Source organism: Myxocyprinus asiaticus, chromosome 15, assembly GCF_019703515.2.
Source record: "Myxocyprinus asiaticus isolate MX2 ecotype Aquarium Trade chromosome 15, UBuf_Myxa_2, whole genome shotgun sequence".
NCBI classification, from domain to species: Eukaryota; Metazoa; Chordata; class Actinopteri; order Cypriniformes; family Catostomidae; genus Myxocyprinus; species Myxocyprinus asiaticus.
This window is the reverse complement of record NC_059358.1, coordinates 23452439-23474150: the sequence shown is the minus strand read 5'-3', so window position 1 is coordinate 23474150 and position 21712 is coordinate 23452439. Positions and strand designations below refer to the sequence as shown.

Here is a 21712-nt window from a genome sequence, read left to right as displayed (position 1 = left end):
CAAAAAAGGACTTCAATATCAGTTTCTCACCTACACCTATCATATAAATTCTGAAGATACTGATTAAAACACTGCAGTCTTTTGGATTACTTTTATGATGCCTTTATATGCTTTTTGGAGCAGCAAAATTTTGGCACCTATTCAAGTGCATTGTATGGATCTACAGAGCTGAAATATTCTTCTAAAAATCATAATTTGTGCTCTGCAGAAGAAAGAAAGTCATACACATTTGTGATGAGTAAATGATGAAAGAATTTTCATTTTTGGGTGAACAATCCCTTTAATACAGACAATCATACAACAGCAACACCCACACCAGCCACAACACAGCTGTATGGCCCATAGCCAAAATATTACGAAAACCTATTCTCAGCTGCATAATTCAGGGCTGTGTTATAATGAATAATGAATTCATGGCCATCATGAGGCAATTAGAATACTTGGTGTTGTGTGTTACGCTACACTAATCATGCCTTTTAGCCACACTGCATAACACTATTCCATCTCTCTCTCTCTTTGAGCTAATGAACTCAAATGATATGAGATTTGGGTTTGATAGAAGCCAATTAAAATCATTTACTTCAAAACCAGTAGGCATTTTGGCACAAAACAATTTGTGGAGCCATTAATACGAATTTTGATTGAGATGGTTATTATCAGCCATTCAGTACTGCAGTGTGACTATGAATCCAGACCACAATGAAAATGTACTAACAAAGAATACAAATGCTGAGGAAGTCAGAGGACAATATTTGTGACTGACATTTTTTTTTATCATAATCTAATAGGGATGTGATGATGTACCAAATTTCAACATATCTCAAACCCAAAATAAATTATGAACCATATCGTGGCAAAACTCGATATTTCGAAATTTGCAACACTGTTTTCTGTCCATGTGATCATAAATTAAATGACCCATCAAACATCAGAATCTCTCTATCCCTTGATTTTACCCAAACTGTGCTTTTTCTACACTCTTTACAGAGTTCATACAAGGTCCTTTAAGTGCTTGAATTTAGCTTTTAGAAATTTAGAACTGGAATAACTGGAAAATCGCCTTTTTTGTTGAAAAGTACTTGAGTTAAAACTAAATATTTCTTCTGTGTAATGTGTGTCCATCAAAGAATGAGATCCACACACTCCACTTTCATTGAATGTGTCTTTTAACATCCTTTCTGTTCTTTACAGTCAGATATAAAAATATAAAAGAAACATTACTTTTAATCAGACATAGCACAGATACGATAAAGAAACATATTTATTCATTAATAAATTAACAGGAACAGTATACAAGTCTGTGAGATGCACTTTGAACTCTTAAAGTGACAGTCCCATTTTAGCACTTGTTATCAAATGAATGTAAACTCATTGTTATTACTTGTAAAGTGTACACATTATTTCAAACATTGACAGCTCATATCATTTTTATATAGACATGTTCATGACATAATATTAATTGCTACAATGGAAGGTTTTATATTTTTAAAAAGTTAAAATGTGATTATAATAATGATGACAAGCAAATTATTCAAACAATTTAAGATACACTTTCACATACTTTTTCAGGTCAGGTTCTGTTCAGTTCTATTTCTTGTTCTGCACCTGTTCAGTCTTCTGCCCACTACTTTGAAGGTTTATGTGTTTGTGATCTTTTCTTATAGTGAAAGGTATATGAGAAGCTCTTATTATTTAAACTTTGAGCATTTATATTGTGTTTTAAAGAACTTTATTTTGTTAAGAAATTATAATGTGCTAAAACATTATTTTTTTATTCTGTCATACTTGTCATTTAAGTGTTATTAAATCAAACTGAGATTAAATCGAATCATGAACCTCATATCGTATATCGAAATGAATTGTGAGAGAACCATATTGTTCCATCTCTCTATTCTAAATGTGATTTTACAGTTCACTTTGAATATTCCTCATAAAATGATTAATGTCGACCAGCCTGCAGCAAAGAAAGATGAGGGTGACGGCAACCAATCACAGCAAAGAAGGTGAAGCTCAATAAAGTAGGTGTACTTTACTAGTGTAACAATTGGGTTCCGGAAGTAAAAATCCCATTAACTGTCTCTATGGCATAGGGGAATTAATTTTCAGTGATAGCTTATAAACCTTTAAAGACAGACCTACCATGAGTTCTGAGGTTGTTAATTAGTGGTACATGCTTCTGTTGAATCCATCAGTCCGCATTATTTCAACTTTTTTTATCGTGTTTAACAGTGCAGAGAAAGATCCACCAATCAGAAGCAAACAAAGAACACCAAAAGAGCTCTGCAGCAAATATATACAATTAAACATAAAATCAATAGTTTTAGATTTTTCCATTATTTTTAATTCGATTACATCATTCCCAATGCTTTATGGAACTGTAGTTTATTCCCACAAGAAAAACAGAAAGTATATAGTTTTGCTTCAAATCAAGTTTGTAATATTGTTATTCACCTTGGAGCTGGTTGGTATGATTAATGACTTATATGAAGAATTTCCTATGAAATCCATATGGAAAATGTTAAAAGTATAAAAAATTATTCCGGAACCAAGATTGCTGAATAAGTGGATGGGCACTGTGTCACAGTCTGGCCTGACTGTGCCTCCCCGACTGTCTATGTGTCATGTCTGTGTGTGCCATGCCTGTGTGTGTCAGGGTTTTCCCTCTCATTTCTCACAGGTGCTGCCCAGCAGCATAGCTCCTTTAACAAATCTGCAGCACCTGTGTCCCTTCAATTTCTCCTTTATTTAAACTCTCCTCTGCTCGTTTGTTTTGTGAGTTTGTGTGTCAGTTCTCCAGCCTGTCGGTTGGACTTTCATAGCCCTCAGTCAGTACTGTTTATTAGACAATTAATGACTCAGTTTTGCTTTTTATTTTTGTCTCCATTGTGAGAGTTTTGGTTTGTATTTTGTTTTACTGTTAATAAAAGTTTATTTTGCCTCCATCTCTGCGACAGGGTCCTTCGCCTCATCTGTGACTGGGACACACTGTTGCACTCTATTGGAGAGACTTATGAGGTGAAAATGTAGCCGAGGTACTAACAGTACTAGACAAGTGCTGGCTGCAGAGAGACAAGCAAGAAATCATGAGACTGTGGGCACCACAGGCAATTCCCCAATGTGCATAGACTAGCCTAGGAATGATTCATAAGCCTGCTTAGACAACAGAGGTAGACTGAACCACAGGTTACATTCTGTGATCATAGAGAAACACTCATTCAGTCAACACATGCTCAGACAGACCATTTTCCACAACACCATCTGTGGGTCACGCATCACAAGCTGGGGAGTGAATTCGGAAGCCACCACACATAGCTCTTAACAAATGGCAATTATCACCATGAAGCCAATTATATCAAGCAAAGCAATGCGCTACAAGGGATCTGTGTGCGTTAATTTAAACTAATTAAAACAGATCAAATAATTAGTCAGCTGCACTATTACAAAGGCATCATCAGTGTGTATAGGGATTAGAATCATATGATGGAAATTGTGATAAATACTGTTTTAGTCTCACTTAATGCATTGATTTAGAAAATGATCTGTACAATTTCCCTCATGCAAAGGTACCTGCAGTTCCTTTGTCCAGCAGAGAATGGATCCAGTTGGAGGCCCCCTGTTTGAAGTCTTTGAGTAGCAGGGCAGTATCTCTCCTCACCATGCTCAAAGTGCTCACCTTCTCCACCTGTTTCTCAACCTGTGGCTCTGTGCCTAAAAGCACATGCACACCACAGAAGGACAGAGGGGGACAATAGCAAATAACATATTTGTTGAGTCAGGGAACAGAACAGGGATTGACTACTCAGTACTACAATGACATAAAAGACAACAATAACAATAAAGAGAAACTCTAAAGTGACAGAACCAGTCGCTGCTTCTAAATTAAAACTTGACTTTAATCAAGGTATAATCAATTTAATAACTCTACCATTTCCATAGGTATCAAACTTGTTAATATTAACTGAATATATTTTATCTGAATCATTTAAATGTCTTTGTTGTGGTGACTTGTGGACTGTATTTGCATGCACATGTAAAACACTTTAAGTGGAAATATCCAGAAAAGCACAATATAGTAAATTTAAAATATTTTTATAATAATTTGGGCAGTTTGTAAAGTGGGTTACTCCTATATATATTTATCTATTTTTTGTGATTTCTAATGTTTTCTTCTTTACTACTTTATACTACTTTAATTAAAATGTTTGTATTGCTAAGCAGAAACAAAATAAACTTCAACTTCATATTGTTATATGCGCATTGGCCGAGGGAAAAAAAAAATCACAAGCAATGGGCCACTGACTTGACTTTGTCATTACTATGATAGAAAACACTACTAATTGAATCATTTATAATGAAATATAAACCTATTAATCTATTCCTGATGTGTGTGGCTTCACTTAACTTGTTGAAATCATCCATCTTCATTAAGGTGTCTATCCTTTGCATATCTTTGAATATGCTAAAATTTATGAGCCATAAATTACACATCAACCCTGACTGCTCCAGCATACGTCACTGTTTGCATTACAATCCCATTATGCTTCTGTTCCTGACCTGCATAAGCACTGAGGCAGCGTGAGAGCACACTGAGGGGCAGCAGAGGATCTATGAGGGTAAGCATGCGAGAGGGCGAGGCATACGCGGTGAGCAGGGTTGCAGGGTAAGCGGCGACGATACCATCTGGCATGCGCACGCCACGAGACGCGGCCCGCATCGACACAGTGACACACAGGTTTCCACCTGCACTGTCACCGGCCAAACATACAAGCTCGCCAGTCCAACCTGAGGACAAAACAGAAGAGGGAAGGAGAAGAGAGGCGCAGATTAGAAAACGAAGAAGTGGGAGTAGGCAATACATCAAATAAAAAAATTATTTAGAAAGATGAGAGAACCAAAAAGATAAATACACTCCATAATTCTTGACTTAGAATGAGGTCACATTTTCAACACTGATCTAATGTACTCTGGCTTGATTTTCACACCAATGACACCCAAAGAGAATTATTAGCAATGTGTGATCCTCTGTTTGATGTCGAGATACATAGCAGAGGTGAGAGAACAGTGAATGATGAATATGTTTACGCTGCTGTAGTCAGACTGGGTGTGATCTGAGTTTCAATAGGCTTCACAATGTCTTTGTTCCCTTTGAGATCTCAACACCAGCATAGCAAAGCAGTCTGGCTGTTTATGAAGTCGTTTAATTTTTTGTTACACCTTAATCGTTTTCCTAAGTACTAATCAAAGGACTGAATGAAACAATGATAATTTAAATAATAATAATCAAATGAATGAAATGAATTCTATCAAAAGCAGTATGGGAGATGGTTAAAACTACATCACCAGCATCTGTTCAATAATATGTTTGAGGAGAGCATGTCTTTGTAACATTAAAGAGATAAGAAAAAAAAAAGATATCAATAAAGAATCACTAGCTGGGTTTCCATCCAACTATTTTGATGCGCATTTTGAAATTGCACATAAGAAATCCTGAATGGGAACAATTGATATGCGCATAAGCTTTCTAAATTTGCATCAAAATTAATGCGCTAGGAGGTGGATTTTCTAGAGTTTCCCATTAGTTAAAATGTGCATTAAGGTGATGAAACAGTTTATTCGCAAAACGATGACATGTTTTGTGGGCAAATATCACACACTTAAAATTATATACTTGCTCCAATCTTGCAAATAAAACTCTCCCCGAAGCAGGGAAATCATTCGGCTGCTCCATCATGACGAGGCGGCTCCCTCATAATAATGCGCATTACGTAGTGGATTGAAACACGCAACAATTCGTATTTCTTTAGTCCAATTTTTAGAAATGCGCTTAAATTTTTTTGAAACAATTCGATGGAAACCCAGCTAATGAAGGGACTAGAAGGGGCCTTTGCTCTCACCTAGCAGATTGTGGTTCTTGATGGCCCAACAGTAGGCGTAAAAGCATTCCTCCAAAGCCCGAGGAAACGGTGCCTCAGGGGCCAGGGAGTAGTCTACTGAGAGGACAGGTGCATTCAGGTCTTGAGACCAGCTCCTCAGATAGGGCTAGAGACAGGCAGAGAAAGAAATGAACAAATCAAAACTACAAAATTCTTATTCTTTTATGATACTTCAATTATTAGTAAGCAATACATTATGATGGTAATAGATCAAACATGACAGCTTCTGTGCAGTTAGGTGTCTATAACTAGAAGGCTGACTAGCAGGGTCACAGAGGGTCCCTAGAAAGGACACAAAAGTGTCAAAAACTGCCCCTGAAATTCAAATTGTAAGAGCAAATATGCTTCTGTAATGAATTCATATTTTTTATTAGTAAAAAACCCCCAAAAAACTTACATATACAGTACATATATATATATATATATATATATACACATACATATATATATATATACATATACAGTACATATATATATATATATATATATATATATATATATATATACATACATACATACATATATATACATATACATATATATATATATGTATGTATGTATGTATATATATATATATATATATATATATATACATACATACATACATATATATACATATACATATATATATATATATATATATATATATATATATACATACATACATACATATATATACATATATATATATATATATATATATATATATATATATATATATATATATATATATATATATATATATATTTATTACACACACACACCGATCAGCCACAACATTAAAACCACCTGCCTAATATTGTGTAGGTCCCCCTTGTGCCGCCAAAACTGCACCAACCCACATCTCACAATAGCATTCTGAGATGCTATTCTTCTCACCACAATTGTACAGAGCGGTTATCTGAGTTACTGTAGACTTTGTCAGTTCAAACCAGTCTGGACATTCTCTGTTGACCTCTCTCATCAACAAGACATTTCCGTCCACAGAACTGCCACTCATTGGATGTTTTTTGTTTTTGGCACCATTCTGAGTAAATTCTAGAGACTGTTGTGCGTGAAAATCCCAGGAGATCAGCAGTTACAGAAATACTCAAACCAGACCATCTACACAATCATCCATGCGATTATCTAATCAGCCAATCGTGTGGCAGCAGTACAGTGCATACGGGTCAGGAGCTTCAGTTAATGTTCATATCAGAATGGGGAAAAAATTTTATCTCACTGATTTGGACCGTGGCATGATTGTTGGTGCCAGATGGGCTGGCTTGAGTATTTCTGTAACTGCTGATCTCCTGGGATTTTCACACACAGCAGTCTCTAGAATTTACTCGGAATGGTGCAAAAACAAAAAACATCCAGTGTGCGGTGACGCCCTCAACAAGCCACATGATAAAATGTGCGGATTGACGGTCTCAGACGGAGGCAACTGAGATTCATCCTCTGCCACCCGGATTGAGGCGAGTCACTACGCCACCATGAGGACTTAGAGCACATTGGGAATTGGGCATTCCAAATTGGGGAGAAAATGGGAGAGAAAAAAAAAAAAAACATCCAGTTAGCAGCAGTTCAGTGGGCAGAAATGCCTTGTTGATGAGAGAGGTCAACAGAGAATGGCCAGACTGGTTCGAACTGACAAAGTCTACGGTATCTCAGATAACCGCTCTGTACAGTTATGGTAAGAAGAATAGCATCTCAGAATGCTATTCTGAGATTCAGGTTGGCGCCATTTTGGCGGCACGAGTGGGACCTACACAATAATAGGCAGGTGGTTTTAATGTTGCGGCTGATCGGTGTGCGTGTGTATGCACACACACACACACTTCTTAATATACTATTGTATGCTTTGAAATACATATTCACATAACATATTAGATTTAATTTTATGGAAAAAGGTTTTTTTTACCTATAACAATCTAATTATACACATTGACAGTTTATGTTAAAGGAATATTCGGGGTTCAATACAAATTAAATTAAAGTTCGACAGCATTTGTGGTGTAACATTGATTACCACAAAAATTATTCTGACTCATCCTTTTCTTCAAAAAAGCAAAAATCTGGGTTACAGTGAGGCACTTACAGTAAGTACAATACTCACCATTTCAAAATTATAGCCACAAGACATTAACAATATGCATGTTAGTGTGATTTTAGTGTGATAAAATCATTTATTAACCTTTTCAGTGTTAAGTTATATCCAATTTTACAACATGACGATGTAATGCTGTAAACCCTAAACGACCCTAAAGCAACTATTTAAACAACTTAACAGCTCAAATAATATATAAGCTTTATCAGAATAATTAATGTAATTGATTTTATTAACATTACATAGCTTCACAATTATATAGCTTTAAAATAAGCTTCACATTTCTGCCCATTGTGCCTCACTGTAATCCAGACTTTTGCTTTTTCAACAGAACACTCAGTTAACATTATGAAACAAATGCTGTATATTGAGATTAATTTGTTGACAAAAGGATGACGCACAGTAATCATGTAAAAATACACCCTCATAAAAGCTCAAATTAAAATCAATTCCAAAGGGGCAAATTAGATGTTAGGCAGAATGTTGGGCATTGTGTGATTAGTCTTTTTTCCATACAATGAAAGTGAATGGTTACTGAGACAAACATTCTGCCTAAACATCTTTTTTTCGTGTTACACGGAAGAAAGAAAGTCATAAGCATTTGGAAGAAAATGAGGGTGAGCAAATGATGACAACTGTCATTTTTGGCTTGAAATGGTTAATTCTGCCACTGCTTGCTAGCATGCTGACTGATGGCAAAAGTCCACCTTTTTAAATCCTGAACTGCTTCCCCAAAAGTGCATGCATTGAAAAAAGCTCAAGCAAACATGATTTATTCCTATGTGAACCCCTACATCCTCTTGTCTGAATCAGGGTCTTCAAAACTAAATTATCATTTTGAGTGGCTTCTGTCATCCTGAAAGCCCATCTGACAGTGCTCAGATGCCTCGCCAAAAGTCCTCGTAAGAAAACACACTTACGGAACGAACATGTTTCAGTCTCAGTCAGGCTCTTTGCCTCATTTACGGTTTCTCTCAGATTTGTTTTTGTAGCTTAAGACATGATGTGTGCTGACATGCTTCACAACATGTTGCTCGGAGTGCTGGTTACACCTTTTATCAATGTGTGCCAATGATGAGTGGTGCGCTGTCAAGCATAGCTGCTTTGTGTCAAAGATGCAAACTCCTGCTTGTGTGTGTGTATGTGTTATGACGGTAAATTGTGCACGAGTACGGAGTGAATCTGATCCTTAGGGCACAAGACACAATGAAACACAAATAACTAACATCTTATTAAGCTTGCGAAGCAGCTATTCTGCATAATACTGAACAGGCAAAACACTTGAATGAATGATCAGACATAGACGTGGAACACTAAGGGTGGTTTCACATATAGTACATTTTAAGTGAACCAAAACCAGTTTGGTTAAAGTGAACCAGAAAGGGAACCAGCCACAAATGACCTCAGTGCTTTTGGTGTTCACAATACAAGTGGACTTAAAAGGGGACCCAGTTTCTTTTTTGGTCCTTTTCACATTAATGTGGTCTCAGACCCCTTGTTGTTCACACCACAGCTCCTTAAGAACTCAGACCCCACTGCAGCTAGGGCTGTTACGATTATAAAATTTGGCTGACAATAATTTTTCATAAATAATTGCGATTATTATGATAAGCAATTGTCATACAAATTGTCATACTTCTTAAGGTGTATGTATGCTTATTACAGATAGGCCTACACCTTAAGTAGTAATTTATTGATATTTAACTTGAAATCATATACTAAAATGGGACTATATGATTACTTTTAAGGCTTTAAAAATATTTAATTTTTCATAAAAAATTATTGCACAGGGATAGAATTACATAAAAAGTAATATTTTATATATTATATCATTTAAGAAACCCAGATAACACCGCCAATTATATTACATTATGCAATAGTAATAATGTATACTGTATTTCTGTCCTAAGTTCTTCACTCTCTCACATAATGTTAAGGCTCACAGATAAAACCTACAAGCCCTTATTTCACATCAAGGAAAACATATGAAATTCTATGTGCATTAGAAAATATGTTTCTTTATCTATAATCTTAAGAGTAATGGAGCAAGCGTCTTCTCCTGAGTGTCATTTGCATTGTGTGTATGAGCCAAGAACATTTGCCATTGCTCAAATAAAATTAAAGTAAAACTATAAAAATCCTCGCTTGTATTTTCGTGGAAGTTTGGCGGGAACCTCCGCAGACGGTATGCCCATCAAAGCACTTTAAAGCGGTTCATCTTAACGCACTGCTCTGAATGCGGCTGGTCCGTTCATTTTAGGTGCTAAAACAATACAACAAGAATGGAATATGAGACAAAAAAACACATCACGGTAATCACGGTATATCCATATTCGCTTAAAATTCCCATATGTGGACAGTAAATTGTGACTGGAATATGAAGTATGTAATGCAGCTATGTATGGCAAGCCATGAGGTATTTATGTCATAAAATGCAAAGCAGACTGGTACTTCTTCGCTTTCACATCGCACAAATCAATCGAACCACAAAAGGACCCACAAACGAACCGGTGGTCTGAGTACGGTTCGCTTTTGGGTCCTTTTAGGGGGGTCTGAGACCACTTGGGTTGTTCACATATACACGTTATATTGCTCTGAGAGTGCTTGGAGTGCTCAATTGAACTAGGTGTGAAAATGCCCTAAGAGACTGCTGTCTGGCTAAAGACTACTCAATAATGGGTTAACTGAACAAAGAGCAATGCCAAGATCAACTCGAGTCCCAAGGTAAAGAAATGACTTGTGGACTTGTATATTATACTTTAATTGGTAACACTTTAAAATAAGGTTCCATTTGTTAACATTAGTTAAGATAATTAGTTAATATGAACAATACTTAAGCATTTATTAATCTTAGTTAAATGTTAATTTCAACAATACTAACACATTTTTAAAATCAAAAGTTGTATTTGTTAACATTAGTTAATGCACCATGAACTGACATGAACAATTGTTTTTTTCATTAACTAACATTAACAAAGATTAATAAATTGTGTAACAAATATATTGTTAATGGTTAGTTCATGATACCAATGCGTTAACTAATGTTAACAAATGGAACCTTATTGTAAAGTGTTACCCTTTAATTCATTAATTTCCTTTTTGGTCTATACATGTAATTTTCTCTCAACATATTTATTATAATTGTTTTTTTTTGTTTTTTTTTGGGGGGTGGTTGCAGGACATTGTTATGTAGTTGCTATGGTGTTCCATCTTGTTGTCACCCCTAACCCCAAATATGAGCAATGTTATAGTGAAGCTTGAGAAGAGGTACCTCGTGTGATTTGGAAGTCTGTGCCACAAAGCCTCCTCCATGAAAATGCAGCACAAGCCATGGGGAAGGAGGGCTGCGCTTACTCTTTAGGCCCAAGGAGAGAGAGATGTGCCCCCCCTCTGAGCGACACATTGCCAGCAACTTCTCGCTATCCTGAAGAAAGAAACATTAAAGTGAAATGTTAAATGGTAAAAACAAACAACAAAGATCTGCTGAGCTGTGGAAATTATTTAATTACAACACAACGTCCTAAACAATACTTCATTTGCAGCTCTTGATATCTTCTGGGTGCAAAATTACAAGCAGATTAACTGCTTGCCCCCATACAAACGCAAAATCTCTCTTTGAGCCCAGAGAGATAAGGAAGTTAAACCCCATTGACCACACAGATCTTTTTTCTTTTTTTATCCCTTTTCTCCCAATTTGGAATGCCCAATTCCCACTACTTTGTAGGTCCTCATGGTGGCGCGGTCACTCTCCTCAATCAAGGTGGCGGAGGACAAGTCCCAGTTACCTCCGATTCTGAGACAGTCAATCTGCGCATCTTATCACGTGGTTTGTTGTGCATGACACCGCGGAGACTCCCAGCATGTGGAGCCTCATGCTACTCTCCGCGATCCATGCACAACTTATCACGCGCCTCATTGAGAGCAAGAACCACTAACTGTGAGCACGAGGAGGTTACCCCATGTGACTCTACCCTCCCTAGCAACCGGGCCAATTTGGTTGCTTAGGAGACCTGGCTGGAGTCACTAAGTGACCACACAGATCTTACATAAAAACACGTTTACACCACTGCCTGATCAACAGGAGTTCAAAGTGTGAACCAAAGTCTTTTTAAAACTATAACATCCAAGTAATTTACATCACATCTAATTCAAGCCCTCCCCTGAGACTGAGAGGTATATATGGAATTAGAGGGCTTTAGATAAAGAAAAATGAGACACATTCAAGGCTTTATCACTTGTCACAAGCTGGACAGCTTTATTTGGCAAAGCACACTTCATTATGAGCTGTAAAGTGCTGCTGTTATTAATTCCTCCATCTGAGCGTATTTATTTATTCACTGACAAGAACAAGTAGAAAAGAAAAAGAAAATTGACTGTCAAGAAAAGAGAGTCTAATTATTATTCAAATTAAAAGGTCATGCTTCAGTATGACTTCAGCTTCTATGAGGAGGAAGAGAGACAGGTGAGACTGTTGTGTTTTAAGACTAATTAATGCATAGTTCACCCAGAAATGAAAATTCTGTCATCATTTACTCACACTCATGTTGTCTGAAACCTGCATGGCTTTCTTTATTCCATGGAACACAAAAGGAGAAGTTTGGTAGAATGCCTCAGTCACCATTCATTTGCATTGTATGGCAAAGAGATGCAATGAAAGTGAATGATGACCTTCTTCCCTCCACCATTACGGCCACATTTTTTAATTTGTTCCCACCCCATTCCATGAATCTTTTTCACTATGAGGTGTGAACGATCAGCGCTGAACTAGGGGGGTTTTGTGACACTTTAAAGACAGACCTACTGTGAGCTCTGAGATGGTTAATCAATATGCTTCTGTTGAATCCATTAGTCCACGTTATTTCAACTTTATTTTTTAAAAGTCATGTTTATTAGTGAAATTCCTGTTAAAGATCTACCCATGATCCTGAAGAGAAATGCTCCACAAGAGAATTTTGGCCAACAAAACTCATCAAATAAGCTCTGCAGCAACCGCCCACTCCCATGACTCACTCTAAATGATGCAATCAAGTCACTCTCCCTACACCATCATTCCATCATTAAATACGTTAAGTACACAGCTCTTGGTCTTTTTGTCCAATTTTCAAATACTTTTTTTGCTTCAAATCAAAGCTTCTAATGTTGTAATTCACCTCGGAGCTAGTAAGTTTGGTTCTTGGCTTACAAATCTTCTATGAAGTATTTTAGGAAAAGACCCGAGATTCTGCCTTCAGAGCAGGCAACAAGGTGGCCGTAAGAACAGCGAGGGCCAAACTGTCCCGGGCCATCCGAGATGCAAGGCGTGCACATGCCCAGAGAATCCACAGCCTTATCCAGTACAGCGGCAACACGCGGTGCATGTGGCAAGGCATCCAGGCCATCACCAATTACAGGACAACATCACCTGCCTGTGACAGTGATGGCTCCCTTCCAGATGCACTGAATGACTTCTACGCTCGGTTTGAGGCGCAAAATGACGTGGCAGCGAGGAAGACCACCCCTCCTCCCAACGACCAGGTGCTATGTCTTACCACGGCTGATGTGAGGAAAACTCTATGCAGAGTCAACCCACGGAAGGTTGCTGGACCAGACAACATTCCTGGCAGAGTGCTCAGAGGATGTGCAGACCAGCTGATGGATGTTCTTACTGACATCTTCAACATCTCCCTGAGCAGCGCCATCGTTCCAACATGCCGAAGAAGTCTTCAGTGTCCTGCCTTAATGACTACCATCCCGTTGCACTCACACCCATCATCATGAAGTGTTTCGAGAGGCTCGTCATGAGGCACATCAAGACCCAGCTGCCCCCTCACTGGACCCCCTGCAGTTCACGTATCGTCCCAACCTCTCAACAGATGGCACCATCGCTACCACCCTCCATCTGGCCCTCACCCACCTGGAGAAAATGAAAACATATATTCGAATGCTGTTCATAGACTTCAGTTCAGCATTCACCACAATCGTTCCTCAGCACCTGATTGGAAAGCTGAACCTGCTCGGCCTGAACACCTCCCTCTGCAACTGGATCCTGGACTTCCTGACTGGGAGATTTCAGTCAGTCTGGATCGGGAGCAGCATCTCCACCACCCCCACACTGAGCACTGGGGCTCTCCAGGGCTGTGTGCTCAGTCCACTGCTGTTCACTTTGCTGACTCACAACTGTGCAGGGCCTCATCAGCAAGAATGACAAATCAGCAAACAGAGAGGAGGTGCAGCAGCTAACGGACTGATGCATAGCCAACAACCTGTCTCTGAACATTGACAAAACAAAAGAGATGGTTGTTGACTTCAGGAGAACACCGAGTGACCACTCTCCACTGAACATCAGCGGATCCTCTGTGGAGATCATCAAGAGCATCAAATTCCTTGGTGTTAACCTGGTGGAGAACCTCACCTGGTCTCTCAACACCAGCTCCATAACCAAGAAAGCCCAGCAGCGTCTCTACTTTCTGCGAAGGCTGAGAAAAGCTCATCTCCCACCGCCCATCCTTACCACATTCTACAGAGGGACTATCGAGAGCATCCTGAGCAGCTGCATCACTGCCTGGTTTGGAAATTGCACCGTTTCAGATCGCAAGACCCTGTAGAGGATAGTGAGGACAGCTGAGAAGATCATCGGGTTCTCTCTTCCCTCCATCATAGACATTTCCACCACATGCTGCATCTACAAAGCCACCAGCATTGTGGATGACCCCACGTACCCCTCACACAAACTTTTCACCCTCCTGCTGTCTGGCAAAAGGTACCGAAGCATTCGGGCACTCACGGCCAGACTGTGTAACAGTTTCTTCCCCCAAGCCATCAGACTCCTCAATACTCAGAGACTGGACTGACACACACACACACAACTTAATACTATCTGCAATTTGCACATTTAGCAATTATTGTACCGTCTTGCACTGTTTGCACGTCTTGCACCAGTCCCTCCTGCAACAAAGCACCTCCACAACATGATACTGTCACCCCCATGATTTACGGTTGGGATGGTGTTCTTCGGCTCGCAAGCCTCACCCTTTTTCCTCCAAACATAACAATGGTCATTATGGCCAAACAGTTACATTTTTGTTGTTACATCAGTACTTACGTACTATTGTTTGTACAGATGAACGTGGTACCTTCAGGCATTTGGAAATTGCTCCCAAGGATGAACCAGACTTGTGGAGGTCCAAAAATGTTTTTTTTTTCTTGGCTGATTTCTTTAGATTTTCCCATGATGTCAAGCAAAGAGGTACTGAGTTTGAAGGTAGTTCTGTTTTGTTTTCCCATTGTTTAAAGAGGCCGTATTATGCTTTTGGGGATTTTACCTTTCCTTTAGTGTGTAATATAGCTGTTTGTGCATGTAAAGTCCATGCCAAAGGGAGTTACTCTCTCCCACAGAAAACACTGCTTCTGAACTGCCTGAAACGCCTAGTTTGCAGTCCAGCCATTACTTCCGAGACATAGCTATGTCACTATGTGTCATGGTCCTGTCACTCTGGGTTTTGGTCTGACAGGACAATGACATTATTTGCCCATGTCTGTCTTTGTGTGAGCATGTGGTTTCAGTTATATTCCATGCCATGCACTATTCAGTCTATTGTGTTTCATGTCTGGAGTGTGGTGTCTGGGTCCTGACTTCCTGTCTAGTTTGGTTTCGGTCTGGGTCGGGACCCAGACATTCATACTCCTTGTCTGTCTGTTATTGACGTGGGTGTATTGCGCTTCTGTCATCTTGGCCGACATCTTTGCATGCACTCGCATCAATAATCTATGTTCTTCTTTGTGTCTGTCTCTCGCGACCGCGGACGCACGTTGTGCTCGCTTTGCGCCACGTGTCTGGGTCGTGAGCTGTCTTCATGTTGTGCTGAGGTTCGGTCACTTCGGTAAGGTGTCGGATGTGTGTGTGGCTGAACACTCACACAAGTGTCCTGTCTTGTCTGTCGATTGGCATGAGTGTATATCGCCTCATTGTCTTGGCGGTGTGTGTTCATGCCATGAGCTCATGTTTTGCCCTCTTGTTGTGAGAACACATGCCTTTGTTATGGTTTCTGTATCGCCTTGTGCTTCTCTGTCTTACGTCACACCCGCCTCCTTGTTTGCTCATTATTGTTTCATTAGTAACACCTGCCCTATATTAACCCGCTCGATTTCTCTCCCAATTTTAGTCTCCTCATGTGTGCTGTTCAGTGCCAGTTCGTCTTGTTTTCTAGTTGATCCTGTGTGTGTTTTGTAGCGTTCCTGTCGATCCTGTTCCTCAACCTGGTTCCTGGTCCAGTTTCGCTCTACCCCAGTCTAAATTCCGGTTTCCCCTACGGGGTAGTTTTTGTTGGTTTCCCCCTCATGGGATTTTGTTAATTTTATTAATAAAGTATTTTTGGTTTTTCACTCTGCGTTTGGGTCCTCATCTCTGCTAAAACCCTGACATTACAAACTGGCCAAAGATGGACCCAGCAGAGATTTTCTTATCTTCTCCGAGCTCCAGTGAGTCAGGAACCAGCCTCCAGTTATTCGAGGAGTTGGCCTTTTTGCCGAGGCACTCCTCCATGCGGCTCAGGGTTTGGGTTTTAGTTAGGCCTCCCTAAGTTATCAGTTCCTGGTCGGACTGGAAGAGCCAGTTGACTGGGAGATATGGGGGGGACCTATGGATGTGGTCCTTCTGGGAGGTCGTCTATCGCATGCATCATGGAGATGAGGGAAGAAGAGTACCTATTCAGGCTATGGGAACCCAACTTCGATGCTCCCACCTCCCAGCTCCTGCCAGCGTCTCCAGCCATGAAGGCTGCTCCCCTGCCGCAGCCACCATCCACGACCACAGAGGTCATTCCCCTCTTGCTGCCTAAGCTCACAGCCATGAAGGCTGTTCCCCTGTCAATGCCAGTGTCCATGACCAGGGAGGTCGTTCCGCTCTCGTTGCATGAGCTCACAGCCACGAAGGCTGTTCCCCGTCACAGCCAGTGCCTACGACCACAGAGGTCGTTCCCGTCACTTCTGCGCTGAGGCATTCCCCCAGTCCTCCAGACCCTTCCACCACTCTGAGGCTTCGCCCCAGGCCACCGGACTCTGCCCCTTTCCTCAAGTTCCCTCTTTGGTTTCCCTCCCTTTCTATTGTATTCTGTTCCAGTGCTTGTTTTGTCTGTCTTGTGTTTTTATTTATGTTCCCGTTTTGGGATGCCCCTTTGGAGGGGGGGGGGGGTCACTCTGTCAGTCTGAGTTTTGGTCTGACGGGACCATGGCATTATTTGCCCATGTCTGTCTTTGTGTAAGCACTGTCTTTGTGTGGTCGAACTCTCACACAAGTGTCCTGTCTCGTCTTGTTTGTCAATTGACATGAGTGCATATCGCCTCATTGTCTTGGCGGTGTGCACTCATGCCATTCAGATGTTTTGACTTCTTTTGGCTTTGTTATTGTTTCTGTATCGTTGCGTGCTTCTCTGTCTTACATCACACCCTGCCTCCTTGTTTGCTCATTATTTTTTCATTAGTAACACCTGCCCTATATTAGCCCACTTGATTTCTCTCCCTATTTTAGTCTGCTCATGAGTGCTGTCCAGTGCCAGTTTGTTTTGTTCGCTAGTCTGACAACTATGTAACACATTTGCATAATGCCCGCCTCAGGAATGCACTGCTCAGGAAGCCTCGGGAGCTGAAACTCGGTTATGGTAAGGGACATTACATTTCTGACACATGCTCTAAGCGGTTGACCAATCACAACAGACTGGGCCAGCTGACCAATCAGAGCAGACTGGGCTTTTCGGAAAGGGGTCTTTAAAGAGACTGGAGCTACAACAGAGCATTTCAGACAGAGGGTGAAAAGAGGTGCTGCAGCAATATACAGTATGTGAACAATAATGTGTTTTTGAACATTAAAGAATGTAAACCTATTCTAGCAGACCCCCAAAATAAAATTATGAACCTGAAAATGAGCATAATATGGGCTCTTTAAACACTTGCTGGATGAATGTCTTTGACATTTGCACCGCGTCTCACTTTTTATTCAGCGTCTCGCGCAGGACCAGCATATTTTAAACACCATGTCAAGTTAAAAATGCATGTTGAGACAGCTGCGCTCTTTTTCGAGCAATTTCGGGTTTGGGTCGGGTTCAGGCTTAAAATCTGACGATATCGTTCGTGCCGGGTTGGGTCAGGCCACTCGTCTCGGGTACGGGTCGGGTTTAATTTTAAGGCCCATGCAGACTTCTACCACAGTTACACCTCCAAATGACGCCAATTAGCCTATCAGAAGCTAATTGGCTAATTGCCTAAAGGCTTGACTTAATTTTTCAAGCTGCTTAAAGGCACAGGTAACTAAGTGAATGTAAATTTCTGACCCACTGGAACTGTGATATAGTCAATTAAAAGTGAAACAATCTGTCTGTAAACAATTGTTGGAAAAATTACTTGTTACGACTTGCCAAAACTATAGTTTGCTAATATGAAATCTGTGGAGTGGTTAAAAAATGAGTTTTAATGACTTCAACATAAGTGTATGTAAACTTCTGACTTCAACTGTATTAATTGCATTTATAATGTATCAGAATTAATTACTGTGGTGGTGGGGGTTGAGTGCTGGCTTGTGAATAGAGAGCGAGATCAGGAAATAAGAACGGTAAGGATCACCTGGCAATGACGGTCTCTAACAGCTGTTTGTCATTGCAGTGAGAGCTGGAGACGGATTTAAGAGCGAGCCAGACGCCAGTGAGGAGAGTGAGAGCCCTGCACACACACACCCGCTGAGCCTGTGTGGCATGAGTGTGTTGAAAAGTGAGTTTTGTTTGAGACAAACATCATACCGCCTAACATTTCCATTGTGTTCCACGGAAAAAAGAAAGTCATATGGATTTAGAACAACATTAGGGTGAGTAAATAACAGAATTGTATCTCTATCTCCTCTTTAAGTTTGGATGACAGTTTTATCTGTATGAACTGTTGTACCTGTCCTTCCCTCAGCTCATAAGAGATCAGTCTCATCTGGATAGGCGCTGGGCCGATATGAGCCACCGGAGGAGACACAGTCACTGTGTGGGTGGGATCTGCCGCCAATGGCAGCTCAAAGGCCACGGGAGGCACAGAAAGAGCTCGATTCACCTTCACTTGTGTGGCTGTCATACACACCAGACTCTTGAGAGAAGAGAGGAGATAAAGCACAGTTTAATTTCAAGTTTCATTACTATGCAAATTCAACATTTTCAAAGAGTAAGACGATTGACAAATTCAATATGAGAACTTGGGCGGGTTACTGCGGTCTTATTATCAGTCAAGTGTTCTGGGTGTGATCTGGACAGCTGCAGCAAAATATGTATAATAGAGTTTTATCACTCAAATGTATTGTGTTTCTTAATTCTGCAACTACGCCAGTGATGGACTGGCCATCTAAAGCACTTGGAATTTTCCCGGTGGGCCGGACAACTATTGGGCTGGTCAATCGCCCCTCTCTTCTTTATGAAGCACTGCCATTTACTGCTGTGCACAGAAAACACCAAATACTCTAATGATGAAACTCCGCTACCAGATTAAGCTGCGCAGTGCGGGACCATGAGAACAGAGCAGGACTGGCCCTCCCACACAGTGCTGACAAACCTGCTCTGTGCACGCACTGTGCAGCCCCATGGTAAACACAGTGGGAGATATGAAAACCTTTAAGGGGCCATGCAAACTCTTTGTTAGGGCTGTTTAATCTGGTTTCATTCTAAACAGCAGTGATGAGGTAAACAGAAACATAGTGTTGTTGGGCACTTCATTCAGGAGCTGGTTTAGTTATTAGCAATAATTAATAATTATCAAAAATAATTATTAATTATTAACATCAATAGAACATTGATTAGAATCAACATTAGCTTATTAATCCTTCAAATCAACAATCATCAAAGATAACTATCAATGATCAAAATCAATAGAATATTAATTATCAAAGACAACTATTAATTATTAAAATCAATAGAATATCGATTAGAATCAACATTAGATTATTAATCCTTCAAATCAACAATCATCAAAGATAACCATCAATTATCAAAATCAATAGAATATTAATAAGGATTAATATTACGTCCGGAGAACATCGAAATTTAAAAGGAAAACAATGAAGGCTTGAATCCGAGCACTGACATCCCCTGCCAGCCCTTGACACAGGTGCATGCAGAACAATACCAAAACACTTCTCTTTAAAGTATAACAAAGTTTGTTGATGCAGTAATATCAATTAATAATCAATACAATGCAGTCGATAAACTTCCGACTTACAACTACAAATGAACAGTAACATGATTAGGTATGGTAACAAATAAGCCTACAATACATGAGAGGAGGGGGTGTGAGTGTATGTATGTAAAGCGAAAAGGAGGGCACAAAATGGCGGGCGTAGCTCTCATGGAGAGTACGTCATGCGAGGTTTCCGGCCAGAGAATGTGGTCGCGAATGTGGCCGGAGAGACAGGTTAATGGCATCTGCCCGTTTAATGCTTATCTCCGCTGGTACGATAACTTAGGGACAAAGCTGGGCTCTATCGCCAAGTTATCTGTTCGCCAAATGTGTGTGCGGGTATGTTTGTGAGGGGTTGTGTGTGTGTGTGCGGTTAGTACAAGAGAGAGAGAGAGAACAGAGTGAAGGCACCGAAGCCGGTTTTAGCGATCGTGGGAGAGAAGGCAACTGTAAGTTTTATCACTCAGAGACGCGGTGAACGGCTCGTAATCCATCTGCCGTGGTCGTTGGTTCTTTAATGGATAAACTCAGTGTGCCGATCTCACCTGCGATGGCGGAAATGCACAAACAGCCCAACCTAGTTGGATGACAACACAGCAAATCTCATTCATGGTAACAGTAAGTTACATTAATACCTTGAATATTATTAGCAGCAATGAGTGGACTCGGCGGTCCGTAAACTGTACAAGCAATTACCTTGATACACAAGAATAACACACTATAATAATCTCTCTCTGCCCAGACGTAAACCTCTTGAGTCGCGTGAGGACATGGGTAGAATGTGTGTTCGTCTGTTGTTTGACTCAGAATCGGTTCCTCGAAGCTGGGAGGATGTTTCCTTGCACTGTCGGCGGGCGGTATGGCAGCTGATTCTCGTTGGGTTGGTGGAGATATCAGTGAAGTCGACTCGGTTGAAGGAGGAAGAGAAATCTACTTTCTTCACTTCTGCAGGTAAAAGGGTGAGACGTGGATTACTCAGCGGTCTCCTTCGGATCCATTAGCTTGCTCGGTGGAACACGGAGAAATCTCGGCTCGTCCAGCAAGATGGAGATTGTGTGGCCAAAGTTCAGGTACTGTGGCGGAATGATCCGCCCTTCCGGCTCGTCATCGTCGCCCCGCCTCTTAGGGCCGCCCTTCAGCTAGGCTCATGACGGGAGTTGGGCAGGAGAGCAAGAAGAGGTGCATAATTCATAAGCCTCGTTCTGACAGCGGTGAATGAAGCACACCTGATGGGAATAATGCTTCATCACTGCTGTCTTTAAAACGCAGCGCGCACCTCTTCTCGGGAGCCGGCTTCAAATCTCCACGTGTGCACACACTGGCATCCTTGCACGCCCAGGACCAGTGCTGGGAGGGTTCGGAGATGGACACGCTGCTGGACCCATTCCTCGGACCCCCGGACGCATTAATGAGTTGCCGGGGGTGAACAGCTCACATCGCCGCTGACGGGCTAGATGCCAGGCCGCCTTCCCCTCACACCTGCCGCGGGCCTGGGAAGACAGGCTGCTGCCGCCCC

General features: G+C 40.7%; 1 protein-coding gene across 1 annotated transcript in view; it reads right to left on the bottom strand.

The window, feature by feature from the left end:
- Window positions 1-21712, bottom strand: part of LOC127452857 (transmembrane protein 145-like) — a 113559-nt gene that overhangs the window by 58710 nt on the left and 33137 nt on the right. The window contains exons 7-11 of the mRNA XM_051718652.1: window positions 18931-19116; window positions 11294-11446; window positions 5895-6039; window positions 4555-4782; window positions 3568-3708 (exon numbers count right to left, since the gene is read on the bottom strand). Coding sequence (XP_051574612.1) covers window positions 3568-3708; window positions 4555-4782; window positions 5895-6039; window positions 11294-11446; window positions 18931-19116 — 853 coding nt within the window. The remainder of the gene's footprint in view (window positions 1-3567; window positions 3709-4554; window positions 4783-5894; window positions 6040-11293; window positions 11447-18930; window positions 19117-21712) is intronic.